Source organism: Amblyomma americanum, chromosome 7 (genome assembly GCF_052857255.1).
Source record: "Amblyomma americanum isolate KBUSLIRL-KWMA chromosome 7, ASM5285725v1, whole genome shotgun sequence".
In the NCBI taxonomy this organism is placed as follows: Eukaryota; Metazoa; Arthropoda; class Arachnida; order Ixodida; family Ixodidae; genus Amblyomma; species Amblyomma americanum.
In genome coordinates, this window is record NC_135503.1 from 127506362 (window position 1) to 127526314 (window position 19953).

Here is a 19953-nt window from a genome sequence, read left to right on the forward strand (position 1 = left end):
CTGTCTGCAAGCCCAGCGGCGGCATAGGCGGAGGCGGCAGGAGTCGTCTGCTTTTCCTTTACGAGCTTATTTGGTCGCCTGTGATGGTAGACAGGGCGATGTAACAATAGGAGCAACAGTTCAAAGCTGCAGATGAGTCTCGGAGTAGTTTCCATGGTCATGCACCACGCTATAGTTGACCTAAAACCAGAGCAGAAGTTGAAAAGGAGGATACGCCCGAAGGTATTCTGGAATGACAGTGTTTTTTGCTTTCATCTTCACTTCTTTAAAGCTAGTTTCTTAATATGACTGAGGAAAAATGTAACATCATCAGCTCAGTCAAGAACTTGGCGTTGAAAATATACTCTATCACGGTTCCATGTTGACGCAACACACTATAGGCTCCGTACAAGTTTGGTCACGAGTGCTGCGCCACCTATCGCAGCTTTCATGAAACTGTGGGTAGGCGGAAGCAGAAGCGGCGCGGGCTGCAGCACGCTTTCAGAGCACTGCAACGATGGCGAGTGCTAGAGAAAATGACCCGAGAAATTCCAGGAAGTAAAATACACAAGTGCCGGTTATGCTGCGTCCAGAATTATCGCGCCTGGGCAGGAAGCTTGGCATCAAATTGTGCAAGTTTTCGGGTAGGCTGCACGACCGACAAATGGATTGAAGCAGTCCGGACAGTCAGGTCGACAACCTCTGTCACGTTCAACGTCAGTCGTAGTGCCGTGCATTTAAAGATACATTTCAAAACTACGTACACGTTACAACTCCTATGGCTTGTATTGGGATTTTTGTTAGCGCTAGAGCTACTTTCCAATTTCGGGCCTCTAACCGCACTTTTGGCGTATGTGGGACTTCTGGCCGCGCTTCAGTTTGACGTTTGTGATCAATTGAAACACCTACATACTGTCGGAATCAGAAGTTAACGGAATGCGAGGAAGGGGGGGGGGTGGATTATTTCGCCATTGCTGGTAATATTACCTAACGACTGGGATCAGAGGCAGCGATACTTATTTTTATCCGAGAACTCGCATCCAGTAAGCTTTGCTGCCAATATCACGTACTGACGCCCACAACAGTTTTCTGAGCTTCGAAATCAGGAAAAAGCTGGATTTCCTCGCCTGCTGTAAGCGCGACCAGCCATTGAGGGGTGGACTGTGCAGGTCGCGCAGAAAAGTGCAAAGAACCGGCTCCAGTATGTGGCTGCATGCTTAGACCGAGACGCAAACAATCAGGAATTTTTTACGGCCTCCATGTCCGATAATTTTTGTTGGTCTGTCTGCGCTGTGTGGCGAGCGCATACCTCGCCGTAGAGCAAATTAGCTGTTGTCAATTTATTTTATTTTATATTCAGAGCGATGGCTGCGAAGTTGTGCCGAATTATTCAACAAGCATCTAAACTAAGCACCTTGCGAACGTATGCAACAAAGCGCAATTGAAACGCACTCCAATTACTATAGTTAGCCGAGTCTACACAACCACGAGGCCTTCAATAGATGAACGGTATCTAACTTGTGTCATACAGCATAATCATACCATAACAACCATGATATGCACCACTCATTGGAGTCCTGCTTTCCACTGATGCCTAAGAGTTAATTTTCGCAATGCAAAAAAAAAAAAACGTAACTTAATTCAGCCCTTCAGAGCAGCGGGAGCAACGCATTGGTACAAGCCTTTAATGGGCATAAAGCCAGAAAAGGCCACTTGCGACATTGGAAAGCACAGCGCATGGTGCCACACAAGAACACGGCCGGCGGTCGTATACAAAACGCGGCGAGGACTTGAGGTAGTGCGGCGAGCACGTTCGCCTACCCAGTATCATCATGCCTGCCACGGCGGCGCTGAAAGCGGTGCTGCTCCGCAGCGCCCTCTGGCCACTGTACGGAGCTTAAAATCTTCTGTAACGCGCCGTGAGAACCACACCGAAAAATGCTGTGAGAATGAGGCCTAAGCGGGGGCTCTATCGGGGCGGCGACACTAACAAAGGAAGGTCAGGTATGGTTTGAGCGCTGGAGGCTTCACAGGAGAAGTCCAGTTATGTAGCTTACTGTAGCGGGAAACAGCGGGAAACCGATATCTTGCACCGCGGTAGGAGCCCGTGAAGGAGCAGAAGTGAGCAGAGATCCAGTGACGATGGTGGCCATGGGGTCGTGACTCACCGCCATTATCACACGACTGACCAAAGGCAGACGAGACGCTAGGTGGCGGTGCGGACAGCGCAAAGTGATGTTCTTTTTACTCCATTGGAACCCTCGCAGGCCAACCTGGGCAAAGCTGAGTCGCTGAGGGACATCGTCGGGCTAGCCGTCGGCAACATGGCTCTGCTGCAGGTGAGGCTGCCTCGCTCGCACTGAGTGTAGCCTGTAGTGCGAAAGCATTTCCAGCCAAACTCCCCGGGTTTCAGCGATGTGTGTGTGTGTGTGTGTGCGTGTGTGTGTGTGTGTGTGTGTGTGTGTGTGTGTGTGTGTGTGTGTGTGTGTGTGTGTGTGTGTGTGTGTGTGTGTGTGTGTGTGTGTGTGTGTGTGTGTGTGTGTGTAGCAAGGGTAACATGGGTCAGTGGACACCTCAGTTACGCTGAGTAGGCGGTGGCGTTCACCTACAAATTGAGGAAGTTATGCTCCTTTCGTTTTCTCAAAACCATCGGAAGGCTTAGATACCATTGATTGTGAGGAAAGCAAATGAGCAAAACTGGTTCCTTGGGTCAGTGGGCAACTCAGTCGCGCTTTGTAGTACGTGACGGTGGTGTCCACCTGCAAAAAAAAAAATTTCGCACAATATTTCGTGCTTAACAATGCCAAACCGCCAGCGATTTTTTTTTAAAATTTTTATCCCCCTTCAGAGCTGAATTGTGCCATGAGCGTGAAATGAAACCCGTACGGACCTGAACCACGAACGCAAACAAGCGAAAATATTAGCGGTTGGACAGTAATTACAGTTAGCACTTTCAGAGAACGTTCTTCGTGCCTGCGAAGTTCAGATGCCAACTGCAGAAATAATCAGTCTGTGTTCTAGTTTTCTTGGTTGTATTTCACTCGACGCTAATAGTTCTTGCCGTGGTCGTATACATGCTAGCAGTTTGAAGTCGGGAGAAATTCGTCCATAGGAAAACTTGCACAGGTTGAGGGTCACAAAATACACGGGATGGACGGAGGGACGGATTAGGCGAGAGCGTGTATACGCTCGAGGTGCGAACTAGAAATTGAGTTTACTGGAGCCTCTGCAGAGGTGGTAGCAACAAGCGTTGTCACTTTCGACGAAATACCGACGATCGGGGCTAGTTGGTACGTTACGTTAAATCGGAAAGCACTAACTTTGAGAAATGTGTACGACAGAAGCGCTCATGTTGTTTGTATGCTTCGTACATCATCCAAATTTCTCTAAATTAGCACTGTCCGATTCAACTGACTATATTCGATTAGAGTAGCGTTCATGCATGACCACCGCTCTGAGGCCCCGTGCTGTGCCATATCAGGGCGCACTAAAGATCCCCAGGTGGTCGATATTATTTCGGATCCTTCCACTAGAGCGCTGCCTTCCTCTCTTTCTTCGGCGCCCTTCGTTTCTTCGCTCACGGTGCGGCGAAGAAACGAAGGGCGCCGAAGTTGAGTTGGGCTGTAAACTATCCCACCGGTAGTTTACAACCACTCAACTCAACTCAACTCAACTTCGGCGCCCTTCGTTTCTTTGCTCGGCTCGAGTGTGCACCGAGAGGTGAGACGGATACTGCGACTCTCCTTGCCTCGAATTTTGTTCATTTTGCTTGAGGCTCCACACAGCACTGGGGCGACGGTATGTCACCCTCTCTCCTTCGCAGTGCCAGTCTGTGGTGGTGGGCACCCTGGCTGCGCTGTACGCCGTGGTGACGTCGGTGGCGCTCTCCAACCACGTGACTCTGCGCGCTGCCCTGCTGGTGTTGGCGAGCAGCGTGGCCACGGCCTCCGCGGCCAGCCTCGTGCTCGGTATGTACCCGCGCTCTCTCACTGCGCATGCGCGCTCGTCATGCCCCCATATCTGCGCCAAGACGCGATGAATCTGCCATGATTATGATCCGTGCTGTCACATCAGAAAAGGCCTTTTTTGGGCCTAATTGCGCTTCATATCGACCTCCACTTGATGTTCGCTCACGGTCAGCTGTATCGCAGTGGTCGCTCATGATGGGCTGTCCGTTCATGGCGCATTTGCTTTGTTTGCTTTAAAGCGATAGCATCAACAGCCTCTTGGGGGAAGAAAGTGCGCCGTCGGTCATGAAATTCGCCCAGTGGCTGGAGAGAAGCGACGTCAGCAAACCGAAAGTTACGTCACCTCTGTTAAAGGCATTAACCGCTTCTATTGCTATCGCATTACCAAGACATGAGGTAATTAGGAGTCATTGATTTTTTTTTTGTTGCACGTCTTTCCTTCTGGTTTGTACACCCAACATATTTCAGTGTAATTGAAAGGACGATACGATGGCGTACACTGGTTCAACGTTAGACATGTGTATACTAATGCACATTTGTACTGTGTTTTAATTCGCTATCCCTGCTCTCTGTTCTGAATCAGTGGCATGCTCCATGTCTACATATATGTGCATTATGATCCATAGCGCAGCAACAAAACGGGACAAACACAAGCGCTTGTGTTTGTCCCCTGTTTTGTTGCTGCGCTATGGATCACAACGCATACCCACCAGTCCGAACCATCACCTTGTTAAGATATATGTGCAGGCAGGTTTGAGTAAACAAAGCAGTCCTTGTCAAAATTTCATAGGTGTGGTGAGCGCATGCCCGAGGGGTTTGCTCAGCTACTCTCTCACATGCACCGTACAGCTGTAGGTCAACCGTCAGTATGATTTCGCCACCATGTCATTTATTTCTGTTTGCGATTGTGCGACCTCTTCAACTCGAAGACATCCTGGACCTCGCAGCCGCCCAACTACCCAGGCGCGCCGTGGCACGAGCAAGAGATGTGGCCGCGGCGGGCGAAAGCTCGGTTGCATGCTCGTGTTCGGGCATACGTGGGGCCTTACTGCATGCTGTATCGCCGTGTCGCAGGCGGCGTGATGATCTCAGTGGTGCTGGTGGCCCGGCCGCTCCGCATCAACCCGGACAACGTTGCCATCCCCATTGCGGCCGCGCTCGGGGATCTCACCACGCTCGGCCTGCTGGCGGTCATCAGCGCCGCGCTGTTCGACCTCGCCGGTAAGTGCTGCAGCTTTACACGCCTTACCAAATACTATACACGCAAAGGTAACGGGAAGGGGGGGGGGGACACTAATACCTGATTTACGTGCTATCTTTGCCAAGAGTAACTAGGCTTAATTCCTTACCGCTTCTCACGATAACAGGATTATTTATCATCTGTATGAGAGCAACGATATGCGCACGTTTACTCCACGCATGGTATATCGCAGCCGACGTGTACTGGCGACTGCATGCTTTGGCGCCTCCCCTCAAGCTCGCCTCCTCTGCGGTCGCCGCAGCCTGGTTGCTTTGGAAAAAGACGCTAAATACTGCGGCGGAGGTAATCGTTTCGTTTTAGCTGCAACAACGTTGTCCGTCTAATTAACCTGGCAATCGGCTGCGCTACAGGCGGAAGTCCTATAGGTAATTGAAAGTTCATTGCAACTTTTCGCGAGACCAGATACAGTAAGGAGGATGAGTTGACGGGTTCTTCGGCGGCGCCACGTAATTTCCCAATGGTCAGGGGGTGTAGCAGACATGTTAGTATATGAAATCAGAGTGGTCCTCGCGAAAGCGGGACATGAAGTTGTATGTGGGCTGTATGTGTCCGATTTGTTCCTTTCTTTCCTTGGTAAGTAACTAAAGGGATGCATTTCATGGCGTGATTGAAGACTTAAATATGTAAAGTGCAGTAAGTACAGGGAATTATTTTTGCAGAAGGCAGAGATAACGGCCAACAGCGTGAGAAAGGGAGAACACTTCGTGGTAGGCAGCGAGATATTGGATGAAGTACAGGAGCACGTCTATCTAGGTCCGTTGGTACATGACGGAAGCCAACAGTCACTGAAACCAAGGAGCATAGGAGCCGCCGCGGTGGCCTTGTGGTTATGGTGCTCGGCTGCTGACCCGGAAGACGCGGGCTCGATCCCGGCCGCGGCGGTCGAATTTCGATGGAGGCGAAATGGTGGAGGCCCGTGCACTGTGCGATGTCAGTGCATGTTAAAGAAACAAAGAACCCCAGGTGGTCGAAATTTCCGGAGCCATTCACTACAGCGTCCCTCATAACCTCAGTCGTTTGGGACGTTAAACCCGCATGAACTAAACCAAACCAAACGTTTTTTGTGCCTACCGAAACCATAATTTACTTTTGTGACTTAGTGCCACAGCGCTACACTGCTCAGTGAAAGATCTGATTCTTCTATTACTTGAGTCGTGCACTTATTCACCTTAACAGACCGCAGCGTAGGCCTAGTGGTCTGAGCATCCGCCTCGCATGCGGGAGGAGCGGCGTTCGATCCCCAGTGCCACCGGGTACCCACCAATGATACAATGGGTATACGAGCTTTCTCCTGCCTGGTGCTCGGCTTCTTTAGGGTTAATTGCTTGGAAAATGGGTCTTTGACCTTACCTTGATTAGAAGAAAAACCTTGTGCCATGGCGCTCTTTGGCCGCAGGTGCTCTTGCGGCATAAAAATTCATGATCATCATCTTATTCACTATATAAGGCTTAAAGAAGTTCTCGAACATATCATTGTTAACGGAGCGCTTTGTCTATTACAAGCACCAACTGCATTCCTCTTGAGCATTTTACAATAGGGATGGTGGTAGGCTACAATCGGGCATAACTTTTTCTGTTTTCTCGGTTTGATGGTTTAGTTATGTTTATTTTATTATGTAAGTTTATCGATTTCATATATAGTGTGCCCTTGTTGCAATAATCTGTCAATAAATTGGTGGCGTAGGTAAATTAATATATTAATAAAGAGGGAAATACGCCTACTTGAAGAATGTTGGGAGCAGCGCGCGCAGGCGTGATACGCGCACGTGTTGCGTCACTGTAAACGCTACATGTTAAGTAGGTGTACGGGACTTAAGCGTTTCCGGCCCAAGTTAAAACTGTTCAATGTAAAAAAAAAATGTATCCACAGAGTGGTATATGTAGAAGGATGATAATTAAAAAAGATAACAAAATTGATGTTCTGTGTTATTTATTAGTTTAATTTGCACAATACCAAATTAAATCAGTGGGACTTGGCGGGAGCAAAATGCTTACAGTCAGGTGATTTCAGAGATATAAACCACAGTTCTCGCGAAGAGCTAGCGAGAATGACGTGATGCAGATTGAATTGTGTGCGGGTCAATGCCCAGATTCTCAAGTCGATTGAAGACAAGCACTGGCTCTTTTGAGAGGTGGCGTGTAGGAGGCAGGACGACCCCGCTCCCAGTATCCAGGCTTCCAGTCTCTAGCTCACATGCAGCATCTAGCTTTCTGGACTCACTAAAATTTTGAAATGCGGAATTCTCAAAGATTGAGTCGCTGCAGAAATTTTTGATGTCTTGTTACGGTGAAGGTGCTCCTTGCGTGGGGGGTTCGTATTCTTGAATTCTCCCTTATTCAACAGCAACGTGCTGAGTCCACAAAGTGGAGTTTCCTTTGAGTACTTTTGTAGCGATAGCTACATTACGCAAGCATTTCGAGCCTTCAGCGTGGCACCCCTCCAGCTCCGTGGCGGCGCCGTAGCTGGTCACGTGGTGCCGAGCAGCTGCTGCTGCCGGCGGCGCGGCGCGCCGGAGCAACCGAATTGGGGGAGGGGGAGTGGAGAGGAGGAGAAAGTGAATCCAGGTCCAGGGACGAAGATGAAGAAAGACCGCCCAGCGAAACGGAGCGTCGAAAGACTGACTTAGCAGTTCGACTGAGCGAGTTCCACTCGGCCAGATGTAGCTATCGTGTCACTCCAGGTTTAACCAGAGCTAAACCACAGCCATTTTTTGGATGCACAGCGCGAACTGCTGAGCGAGTTTATTACCTTTTTGAAGACTGAAAGCTGGATAACTGTAGATCTTCGGCGTGGTGCTACCACTCAGTTCTGCATCATCCTGCGGTTATGTTTGCTACCACGGGCAATATTTCAAACACGTTTCAATGCTTCCGTGCGATACCTTGTCTCTAGTGTCATACGATGGATGTTATTTTTTTCATCATGTGAACAGACACTTTAAGAAGTGCGAGGGCCGCTCTCGACACTTTTTTTCCACATGAATAACGCTTGCGTTGGGTATAGACATCTTTTTCAGAGAAAAGAACGTTTATTGTTACATGCAGAGTGGGGAAGAAGCGATATCTACACAACACAAGCAGTCGCAAATAAATCGCACACGACCGCGCTGCTTATTCTACAGTTGGGCTCCTAGTTGGCAGTAATGTCCCGAAATTTGAGGAAAAAATAAATAATTCCATTTGGAATTCATGTTTGCGAAGGATGTTAGTGTTTGCAAGTGCGCTTTGCCAAAAGAATTCGTTTTCCAGGAGTTATGTGAGGCCTACTTCAACCCTTCTGCACTGTGCAAGGAAGTGGTGTCAGCCGATGGCGGCAGCGTAGCGTATGCAGTTTCTATGTCCCCTTCCACCGATTAGCATAGGTTGATGAATTTGTAAATGTCAAAACTGCTGCAACAAGAGTGGTACTTTCCTGCTCAATTCAAGACTGGTGGCTTCTAAATTTGGAGATTCCAAATGGAATCACTGGGACTGCGAGTGTTAACGTCCGAAGCTGCCCGTGGGATGTATGACAGTTGGCATAGCAGAAGACTCCGTATCAAAATTGGATTGTCTGGTTTCTTAACCTTGCACCGACATAATGCATAACACTGGGGCTCTTCACTTCGATTGGAATACGGCGACCGTGGTCGGGATTCGATTGTGCGACCTTGGGCTCGGTAGCCGGAGGCCATAGCTAGAGACGGAGCCACCGCGGAGACTTACGCTACCTTTAATCATTCCGTGGTAAAGAGCGAAGGAATCAATCTGGCGCAATTTTTGAAGCACCGTCTCAGAGAAACCTCTAAATGACTCTTGTGAAACTCTATTAAGAAGCGTGAGTGTGCTGTACACCCGTAGCCAGCACGGAAGTTCAAAAAGCTTCTCGGACTCGCATCATCCGAGTGCGCTGACGTTCGGCCCGCAATGATTTCTCCCGCAGAATCTCGCTGGGTGTCTCTGGGCCTCGTGCTCGCTCTATTCGTGCTGCTGCCTGCCTGGACGTACGTGGCCTACCGGACTGAGAACACGCGCGGCGTGCTCTCCTACGGATGGCTGCCCATCGTCAGCGCCATGCTCATCTCCAGGTGGGCCCTCTTCGGGCGAACGTTTATATACGCTGGGGCTAATGTGTATACCAGGAACGAGATCGAGTGCTGTCATGCTCGCTGCGCCCATGCTTTTGTTGCCATGAACGTTCCGCTAGCTGTAGCCACAAGGGTACGTCGCTGGGGACGTGCACCCTGTGGGTCTTACCCGAGCTTACCGGGGTTAGTTCGGAGCACAAGTTAATACAAGAACAAGACAAGGGGACAGCATTCTTGCTCGTGGTTGGTACGTCTGGAGCAGTGCCATGGCACTAGGATGTGTTCGGGGATGGCAAAAAGCGTGATGGAGTGAGGTGGTAAGGAAATTTATTGGATAGTGTGGCAGCGGCTGCACTGTGACGAGGTAATTGGAGCTGTTTGGGAGAGGCTTTTGTCCTTCGTTGGAATTTGCCTACCTGATGTTCATGGTAAGGATGAAATTGAGCGTGACGAAGTCCGCAGGGTCCTGATTAACAGATGGGTAGTTGTAAGCACAGGAAAACCCGTTCTGGCCGCCGCGAGAGCAGGGATGCAGTCGTGAATTTTCACATCCTCTTGCCCCTCTCACTGTTTGCTGCAGCTTCGCCGGCAACATCTTGGACTTCGCGGTCAGGAGGTACCACAGCATGGCAGCCTTCCAGCCCCTCATGAACGGTGAGAACTGCCGGAGTCCGCATAAATAGCCTATACTGCGCAGACAAGGGTTATATTCACACGACGTTCAACAATTTGCAAATGCGAGAGCATTTCTCTCATGTGTGACGTGCGCACGGCCTGTCGGCAGAGCGTGTCGTCAGAGCTCGTCCGCACGAACTGTTAATCATTCATTATAGGAGTAATTAATGCAATAGTCGAATAAATATATATGTAACTGGCACGAAATAATAACTGAGTCACGAAAATGATTAATTAAATTGGTAATTGAAAACTAGACGAATTCATTTAGTTGAATTAGTTGAACACTGAAGTTCATGCGAGCATGCATTAAGTCACAGGTACCCGGCACGTGCGCGCGCGCCTGTAGCATCGGGCATATAGTCATATAGAGTCAGGTACCACGAGATTCGGTCGTTCCAGCGACGGTGGCGGCGCCACACGGCCTCTTCCTGAAACGTCGAGCCGGTGGTCGCTCTGCGCGGCGTGTGAAATCGCAGTGGTTTGGAGCCTAAGATACGCGTCAAAAATGAGCATATTCTGTTATCGTACAATCTGCGAACATACCAAATAGCAAACATGTTGTTTCTGCCAACACGTAAAGAGTTCCAAAAAGCAGTGATTATGTTTATTCTGCAGGTTGGTAACGAGTTTCAGACCAATGGTCGGTCTGTTAATCAGCGACGTACTCTGTTGACGCCACGACACCGTGTCGTCAACGCATTTGTTCATGCTACCAGCGTAGCCTATTACGGCTGCATGAAAGCAGTGCAGTGCTTAAACACTTAGCTGATATGGAGTATATTGATTATATTTTAAGGCGGACGTTTGCAGCAAACAGATTTTTCATCACGCTCTAGTCCATTCTGGCCTAGATTGACCACGGCTTTCTGGCCACGACGTGATTGCTAAAGAGCAATATGATTTGCAAAAAATTCACAATTGTACCTTCATTCCAGCCCCGCCGTGGTGGCTCAGTGGTTAGGGCGCTCGACTACTGATCCGGAGTTCCCGGGTTCGAACCCGACCGCGGCGGCTGCGTTTTTATGGAGGAAAAACGCTAAGGCGCCCGTGTGCTGTGCGATGTCAGTGCACGTTAAAGATCCCCAGGTGGTCGAAATTATTCCGGAGCCCTCCACTACGGCAACTCTCTTCCTTTCTTCTTTCACTCCCTCCTTTACCCTTCCCTTACGGCGCGGTTCAGGTGTCCAACGATATATGAGACAGATACTGCGCCATTTCCTTTCCCCCCAAAACCAATTATTATTATTACCTTCATCCCTCGGATATAATGCGTAAAGTGGATTAATAATTGCAAACGCTTCTTGGCAACTGTCGTCTGCTCACTCGATCACAGCGTTTTCGCCCGCTAGTCAAAAACACATTTTGAGCACTAATTTCGTCTATTATAAAGCTCGAATGACCCCCTGGTTGCCGCTTCAAACAACAGCTACATTGCCTCTTCTGTTACCGCATATGTGACCAACGTACGCTGCAGACGGACTATAGTCAGATAAAATTAAATCTGCAGTAAACCTCCGCCCACATTCTGGATCACCGAACCGAATTCCACAGTAAGAAAATGTAAACCACTGGTAAAACTTCTTGTTTACCTAAGCAAGCAGTCAATCACGCGTCGAAATTGTAGGCTCAAAGATTTTGACGTTTCTGGCTTGTTTGATGCAGTCGAACATTAAAAAGTTGAATTTGATCACTGTTGTATTTGGCAAGTGTTGTAATATTACGCTGCGGACCATGGCCAGTGTTACGAACTGCTGATTTTTTTTTTCAGTTGTGTCCTTATAAGGTCAGCACGCAATAAATGCACGTACCGCATTTACGTGGGTAAGGGCCCCACTCGTGTAGATGCGAAATATAGTGTCAGACTGTCTGGGTCATTAAAGTAGTTTATTTCCGCTTTCGGGCGAGTGCCCAGAAAAAAAGCAAGTGAACGCGCAAAATATTAGTTTAAAATGTTCGTCGCACTTCACCATGCTGAGTTCGCAAGTTTCAATGCGAACCAGCGATTCTATGCTCATATCGATAAAAATTTATTTCGAGCCTATAATGCAGTCGTACTCAAGCATAGGATCTTGTTAACAACCAAGAATCATTTACTGCTGCTAACCTATACTCTAAAAATCGCACCAAAGGTGCCACAACGTAAAGAAGCCGCTTTGCTTCTATAGAGACGCACGTTATGGCATCGGCGTTATCACCGCCTCGTCGCCATGTCGCACTGGCGCGGCGCCACCTACAGGACCTGGAATGACCGAATAGACACGTTGCGCGTTGCGTGCGGAGAGGAGGAGGAAACGGTTGAACACTTGATACTTTTCTGTAAAGGGCTTCACCCTACAGTGGAAAGCAGTGGGGCTGATTTATCCAAGGCATTGGGGTTTAAGGACAGTGAAGGGAAAGTAGATTTTACGCGGGTAGAAGTAACCAAGCGAAGGTTATCTGATTGATGGCTAAAATCAGGACAAGAGTAAAATTTCACAAGTCATGGCTAGGTGGCTTGAACCACCGCCCGATTTAAAGGGTACAGCATCCATCCATCCGTCCGTCCGTCCGTCCGTCCGTCCGTCCGTCCGAACCAATCAGCGCGTGCTCTCCGGCGGTGGGCGGGCTCCCGGTACTCCGGCAACGGTAATGGTAGCACGGTGCACGGTATGCTAAAGGTGTATAGTATTGGTGTTTCCGACGGACGGAACAGCCGCTGCCGCTGACGGGTTGAGACCGAGAGAGCGGGTGGCGTCCCTTGTGTTCACTAAGCGCTAGAAAATATGAATCAGCATGTAACACGCTGTACCACTTTCCACTCTTCCCTACTCATCGCCTCCCGCCCTCTCTTCCTTCCCTGAAAGTGGAGAGGGAACTTCCCTCGGTCCAATGTGCCGCCTGCCATACGAGGCTTCTGACCAATGGACAGATTTTTCCGACATTGAGGTTCTAATGTTATCGCAGTGGAGTGTGAGAGGATAACAGCGCTCAACAGATGACCCCTGTATATGCACGAGCCAATCTGCAGGCACACACTTTAGGGTGTGATGCGATCACTACAGTCGCACGTCACTTGATATCACCCGCATGTTGTGAGCTCCCTTAACCGCCCACACAGTTGCTGCCTTGTCCCTCAAGGTGGGGCCATGTGTAGGACTGCAACGGCGATGTAGCGCGTGTTCAGTCGGCGGTGCTTGGCTCCCAAAAGGTGCAAGTCAAGGAAAGCGATAATTTTAGTTCAAGGAAAAGTTCCATCTTTTCGATTTTTCAGCTGTAATTCATTGTTTAAAAAATATTTTAGGATCGCATCGCTAGTAAGCCATTTTGCATGGCATTTCTCGTGATAGAGCAAGATGAGTCTCAAGGCTTTATTCGTAGAGGGTTACAGTTTCAGTCGCTTTAACCCTTTGAAGATAAAGAAGCGCAGTCCACGTCTGTTCCGCGGAGTTGTTCTGTGCTGAATGCGTGGAATCTACTACCCAGAAGATCACTCTTGCAAAACGAAATTTGTTGGAGCGGTTGGTTAGATTAACAATGTTACCAGCGCCCTTTTGCGAAGGTTTCCGCACGGGTTCCATTCAATAGGTGTCGAGGCGAAAAGCTGGAGGCCCGTGGGCTGTGCGATGTCAGTGCACGTTAAAGAACCCCAGGTGGTCGAAATTATTCCGGAGCCCTCCCCTACGGCGTCCCTCATAGCCTGAGTCACTTTGGGACGTTCAAACTCCTTAACCAAACCAATGACCTTCCTCCGTGTCGCGCAGGTGTCGGGGGAAACCTGGCCGCGGTGCAGGCGAGCCGCCTGTCCACGCTGATGCACCAGGAGCGGAGCATCTCGCAGCCCGAGCACTCCTCCTTGCAGGCGTCCACGCCTATCAGCGGATCCGCGCTTAACTTGGCCGCAGACAACGGTGGGTGGCCCTCCTCCTCCTCAGGTTCCAGGCGGACGTGGAATGTCACTGCCCGAGAGAGACAGATAACATTATTCGGACGACAACGCTTCATGGGCCGCCTAAAAGAGGCAGGGCATGATGTACCAGTAGCATTATAGAAAATGTACTGTAGGAACGCAGCAAGTTGGGCTATTTGGTGAATGGACCTGTCCGGAAGAACGTTACTGCGCTACATAGACAGATATCGCTGAGACCGTGCATGTGCTGTTGTTTTCGTGGTGTCATGCTCTTTTTAGCTTAGTCGTTCTTTCAGGCATTATCTAGATCCATATCGTAGCTAGTGCGCCATAGCTTCCAGGGAGGGATAGGGTCATGACCCCGGCCCGGGCCTTTAGCGGCGCTGTCTCGTTCTTTTGGCATGGACGACCCCATTGATCAGGGGAAAGAGCTTTAGAATATTCGAGACGCTTTCGGAGCGTAGGATGCTGCGCCGCCGCTGTGATGAAAAAACCGCACCGTAAGCTAATCAGGGTAGTGCACTCATCTCAGTAACAAGGGAAGCTTGCGGGCATTGCTGCACTCTAGAATGTTGGCTGGCTTGTGCGGTGCGCCGGGCCTGTTCATTTGCCCCAGTTATGTGTCACCTGTTTGGCCTTCACAGTGTCTCTCGTGGATCCATCTCTGCTTCGGTCATTCCCGACACATGACCCACTCCCCAGGACAACCTTGCTCTTGGTGAGGAGCCAAACAAAGGCGAATCATGATGTAGCCAAATGGGGTGACCACCACCTAACTTACTTTTTCCGCTACTGATTAAGCTAGGAAAGGTGTGCAGATTAGCAGACACATTCCGCTGGCTGTTTGAAATATCGCCAGTGCTATGGAGACAGATTCATATCTGCTTGACAGAATGCGCTAAAATAATCACTACATTCATAGGTGTTGAGACGACAATTTTTGCTACATCTTGACAGAAGCTGTAATCCGCTCCTCACCACGTGAAAAGTTGTTGGCAGAAGCAAAGATAAACCCGCAACGACAGATACAAGGGTCAAATTGATTAGACACACTGACAAGCAGTGTGTGGTTGTTTTTCGACAACGCGGCATCATAGCCGACTAGCATTTTCGGCCATGGTACAAACTAAACAGTCGTTGACTCTGCTCCTGCACTTTAGTCTCTGTGTTAGTGGCTGGCAGATTTTTGATTTATTCCCTCATGTTTGTCTCAGCTCAATGGAGTTCCCTTGCGTGCGCCCGTATGCGTGCTCAAGAAGCAGTTGAACTACGCTTCTCTATAGGGAGGAGGGGGGGGGGGCTGCGGTGAACTTGTCACCTTTTCGCCCCCGCAACGGGAAATATTGGAATGTTTAATTTAGAAGCATGAGAAAAAAGGGACACGCGGATTCAGTTATAGTGCAGCTCCGGTGAGTTAGCTGGCCATTTTCTAGAACCACGCACCAGATACTCGGGACACGAATGTCAGGCTGACGAAGATAATTCTATGACGTTGAAGACAACAGAGATAGCATTTTGCTCCGTCAGCCTGTTTTCGTGACCCTGTGTTTCCGTAGCGTAGTTCTTTATTAGGAGAGAGAGAGGACATTTTGTTAGGGAAGGCAGTGGCGCTGACTTGACGCGAATTGGCCTAGCTTGCTGCTGCTTCTCGATGGGTTTTATATAGGAGGTGGCGAAGGTGTGGCGATGGAAACAGAGAAAGAATGAGCAAGTGAATCGCGGCAGCCTCCCCCTCAAATAGGGTACCGCCCGCTAGCGAACCCGCCTAGATTGCACGGTCACAGGTCGAGCATTCTAGAGACTCGAGGTCATCATAGCCCAGGCCGAGCCAGATGGCATTGCCGTCACTCCAGAGAGTGTCGCGTGTCCATCTGTTCGTCCAAGGAAGCCGTGTAATGCCCGGATGACTCAGCGAATAGATACATGACGTCCTCGGCTCAGGACAGCTGCGCGTCCTGCCCAAGCGCATATGTGTGGCCAACGCAAACATTGCGTTACTGTAACGAGGAGCCGGCCGCACTATCCCTCGGTATGTGGCGAAAAACTGCGCGCACGCTCAAACAGAAAAGAGTTTCGTCACGCGTCGTAAAGCAGGCGGCTGGGTCCAGATTTCACTCACTACTTGTCAGTTCTACAGTTGCCTCCCATGGCGTAGCAAGAGAGTCGTCCCGCGTACGGAATCCAGTTCTGCACCTTTGCCACCTGCGCTTTGTGGTCTGCCTGGCGAGTCTTGGTTTCAGCCGCCTTCAAGTGTGCCTGATTCCCCTCGCGCAGCCGAGGCCCATGAACGTGGATCGTGGCTGCTGGTGGCGCTGGTGGTGCCGGGCCACCTCATCTTCATGACGCTCATCTCGCTGCTCAAGAACGGATCGGTCAAACTGAGCGCCCTCTTCGTGCTCTTCTACAACGTCGCCGCCATACTTCAGGTGCGTGCGCGCTTTCATCCTGCTGGTGGTGAAAGCGGCTTTTCAATTCGTAATGGTGATGGCGATAATGTGCTAATCTGCACTAATCTACGAACGGAACTGGACTTCCCACGTCAGAGGCTTGCCTCGCCGGATGCTTGCGAATAAAAGAACAATATATTTACCGTCACCTCCGGAATGCAGTTCGTGTTCAACACATATATAAAAGTAAACATTTCGTGCTTCGAGAACTTTATACACGTGCAGAGTATGTAGTGTTTTTGTTTTCATTATTGCCCAGTATAACACTTCAAGCACAACATGATCCTCAGTATCACGATGTTTTTCACGATCGGGCTTGCGCTATGATTCCTGCGAAATCGTTCACTGGGGTCCCGTACTGGGGACCTCCACCTAGTATCTGTCAGGGCCGGCCCCTTCGGTCCAATCATACCTCCCTGCGCCTTTTTTCTAGGCAATAAAAGTGTTTCACCACCACCACCTAGATAGTTTTACGTTTGCCTACTAGCACTTGCTGGCATCTTGATATCCAATGGCATCGTTCGAGCGTCTTATTCTTCATATAGAGCAAACAGACCCGTGTCCAATCGTATAGCGCGATTCTCGTGCAACACGTACTGGGCGTTGGCCCCGTAGGCATTCCTCCGAAAGGAAGAGTGGTCACGTCACGCTGGTCCTTCGTGCTATATGCACCTGCAGTATACAACGTAGTAGAAGTAGCAAAAAAAAATTCTCTTCAGCCATAAATGAGACCCAAGGAGTATACACAGCTTGCAGGCCTTGATCCAGAAATTAAGGTATTATTTACCCGCTCTTAGAGCTAAAATAATACAGGTTTTTAATAAAGCGAAGTCTCTAAGCCCAGTGTAATTCAGAGAACGGGAAGCAGATGTCCACGAACTCCACCACTGATACGAACGACACTGGCGTCGATTTCGCGCCGCAAGGGCGATCACGTGTCTGCTTTGCTGCGGGAGCAGGGGGTGCTGGAATGAATTTCGGCGTTTTAAAAGACACAAGTCGCGTTATTCTGTTTAATTTTCCTTGTTAGCGAATTCTTACGTTGAACGTTGTGATCATATGCGTGGCGGCAACAGCGGCGCGCTATTTGTGCTTCTGTCACTGTGGTTTATTAATGCCTTCTCGGTGTAAGCTCCAATTTCGACACGGAAGATAAGAGTCTGCGAGAATCGTGGTTATTTACGCTGATGATGGGCAAAATATAGAAAACCCAGCTGACGCTGTTATGTGCGTACACTCTAATGTGGTCTTAGTCCTTTGAGGGGGTAAATCCACTGACGCTGTGGCGACCCCCTTTTGGTGTAACGTTACACCTTCGTCGGGGGACTAAGTGCGCACAGTGTAATGCTTAGGCTTTTATCGGGGTAATGTTATTCCGTCTGGCCAAGTGTAAGTATAACCCTTTGATGACTAACGTCCCCCCTCCTCAGAAAGACTGACGCTTAGGCCATGAAAGTGTAAACATATGCTTCACTTTCTGGTGCATGTTTGCGCCCACTCGGAATAAGCTTATGCTCATTCCCAGGGCGCAAACTTATACTCGCAAGGGCTACAGTTAATCCTGTCTAATGAGCTTACAACCCTCCTAAAAAGCAACTTTGCACCTTATCAATGGGCGTAACATTGTTCTCAGAGAGCATATGGGTTCCTCTTTTAGGTGCACCTTTACGCCATGTTAGGAAGGGTAACGTAAGCGTAAGCATACCCTCGCAGGGGCTATAGTTACCTAATGAGTTGTTTACAACGCTTCTATGGTGCAACTCTGCACCACGTCAGTGGGCATAACATTGCTCTGAAAGTGTGTATGTTTTGCTCTTTTAGGCGCATCCTTACGTCTCTTTGCGATGGGTAACGTTACCGTCCAGGGAAATGTGTCCCATATTGCAGTGTATTGTTACATCTTCTCGAATGTAAGGCACAGGTACGTTCGCTGTGATACTAGGCATCCATTGTTAATAAAGTAAGGTCGTTTTTGGGCCTGTAAAGAAAACCACTTCACTTTGTAGGTGTCGGTAATGGTGCATCTACTTCAATGTATTACACACATCGAAACCAAACGCAGCATTACAATACACCTACAGAACAGAGCTGCTTGCTGAAAAGGCATGATACGCACCTCACTGCCATCAAGTTCACAGATGTTTTTCTCTTCCACATTCCTGGTTATGTTCGTGTTAGTGCGATAAGTTTGTGGCGTGCCGTGCTGCACTTCAGAGTGCAGTTTCGGACTCCAGTGAGTGTACACCAGTATGCACGACAGGCTTTATTTCTTATTGAATTTAAAATGGCAGCGTAACTCAGCAGTCTTCTGTCAACTTCATGATGGCATTCATTCTCCAAGCGAACCTGTGCTACAAAAAGAAATCCTTGAAACATGACGGGCAGTACACACATTTAACGCATAAATTGTAATTATGAAATCAAAATTTAATCTGCGACAATTTGGTCTGAAGCGCGAAGGCGTATGTGTGGTGTTTTCCAAGCGAGCGTGCTGTACAGGCCAAGAAATAAGTAAAAGAATGAACAACACGAGCTCTGGATACCAAATGATGATACTGATTGAAGAACAAGCATGCCTCACTAGCTAGACCAAACTAGAAGGCTCCTACATTTGGTGTGCAGTACACATATCTCACATGCAGTGGAAGTATAGAGCACATCTCCCACTTCCGTAAATGGCCTAGTTTTTTTAATTACAGCGTTCTTTCGGCGTTGTATCAAAGGGGCCCGATTTTGCAGCTGAAATCTGCAGGACATAAGAAACCGTACCGCAGTATTTTTGACGCTTGTAAAATGATAAGCAGGGCGTCTTCACTCACCCCATTGCTACCGTGCATGCAGTGGTGCTACCATTTAGTTAGAGTCAGTGTATGACCATGGAACATTTTTTACAAACAAAAATGACCTGAAGTGAGCTCTTGTTCAGCTGTTGTCCAGTTATGCTTTTGGCGCTAGCAAAATTGTGGCTGATTTTTTGCCGCCTGCGCGCAACAAAAGCGTATTTGCACTGAGATAGTGCGTTTCTTTCTGCAACAACTTGCAATATTATATAAGTCAGCTTCTTCAAAAGGATTTCTTCCGACCAAAAGTACTCGTTTACAGACAGCAGTCTCGCATTTTCAGAAAAAGGTTGGATTCCCCTTAATCTATTTCGGGATCGACTAACCCATCTCCCCTTTCGTGGCAAGAACAGGAAGTGATAACGAAGACTGTGGTAAATGTCTCGAACCCAGAGGACACGCTCACATTCTTCGAGCGAACGAAAACTCCGGATGGCCGCCCACTGCTTGCAGCAGAGTGTAGGCAGAATAAGGAGGGATACCGTCCTTCGTCACAGAGCAGTAGGGAGGGGGTTGTTCCTTGTTCTGGCTAGGAGTGCGCGGGGGAGGGGGGAAGGGAAGGAAGTTAGCGCGACGGTGTTGTTCAGTAGAAAAGCTTTAGAAAGTTTAGCGTGAGGTAGCTCACTACTTCCGGCGCACAGGAACAAAGGCCCATTCCCTTCTGTTTCCAGCCTAGCCTCTACTGCAGTGCTACTGAAGGTTGACTGCATGAGTACAATTGTACTCTTGATGGCTCTCTCCAGGCCGCTTTGAAGTAAACTGGCAACATTCCTGAGTTTACTCAGAAGAGGGAACTTCACTCTTTTCGTTTCCACAAAAAATGCGAG

At 49.1% G+C, this 19953-nt stretch overlaps 1 protein-coding gene across 8 annotated transcripts in view; it reads left to right on the top strand.

Annotated features, from left to right (window-relative positions):
* The window catches only part of LOC144099557 (solute carrier family 41 member 1-like), a 113245-nt gene that overhangs the window by 75874 nt on the left and 17418 nt on the right, over positions 1–19953 (top strand). For 6 of the 8 annotated variants that reach the window (XM_077632967.1, XM_077632965.1, XM_077632970.1 and 3 more), the window contains 7 exons: positions 2247–2318; positions 3803–3947; positions 5022–5168; positions 9131–9275; positions 9856–9929; positions 13694–13840; positions 16114–16265. In XM_077632967.1, the coding sequence (XP_077489093.1) occupies positions 2247–2318; positions 3803–3947; positions 5022–5168; positions 9131–9275; positions 9856–9929; positions 13694–13840; positions 16114–16265 (882 nt within the window). The remainder of the gene's footprint in view (positions 1–2246; positions 2319–3802; positions 3948–5021; positions 5169–9130; positions 9276–9855; positions 9930–13693; positions 13841–16113; positions 16266–19953) is intronic. The other 2 variants (XM_077632972.1, XM_077632973.1) reach the window with 1 other exon arrangement.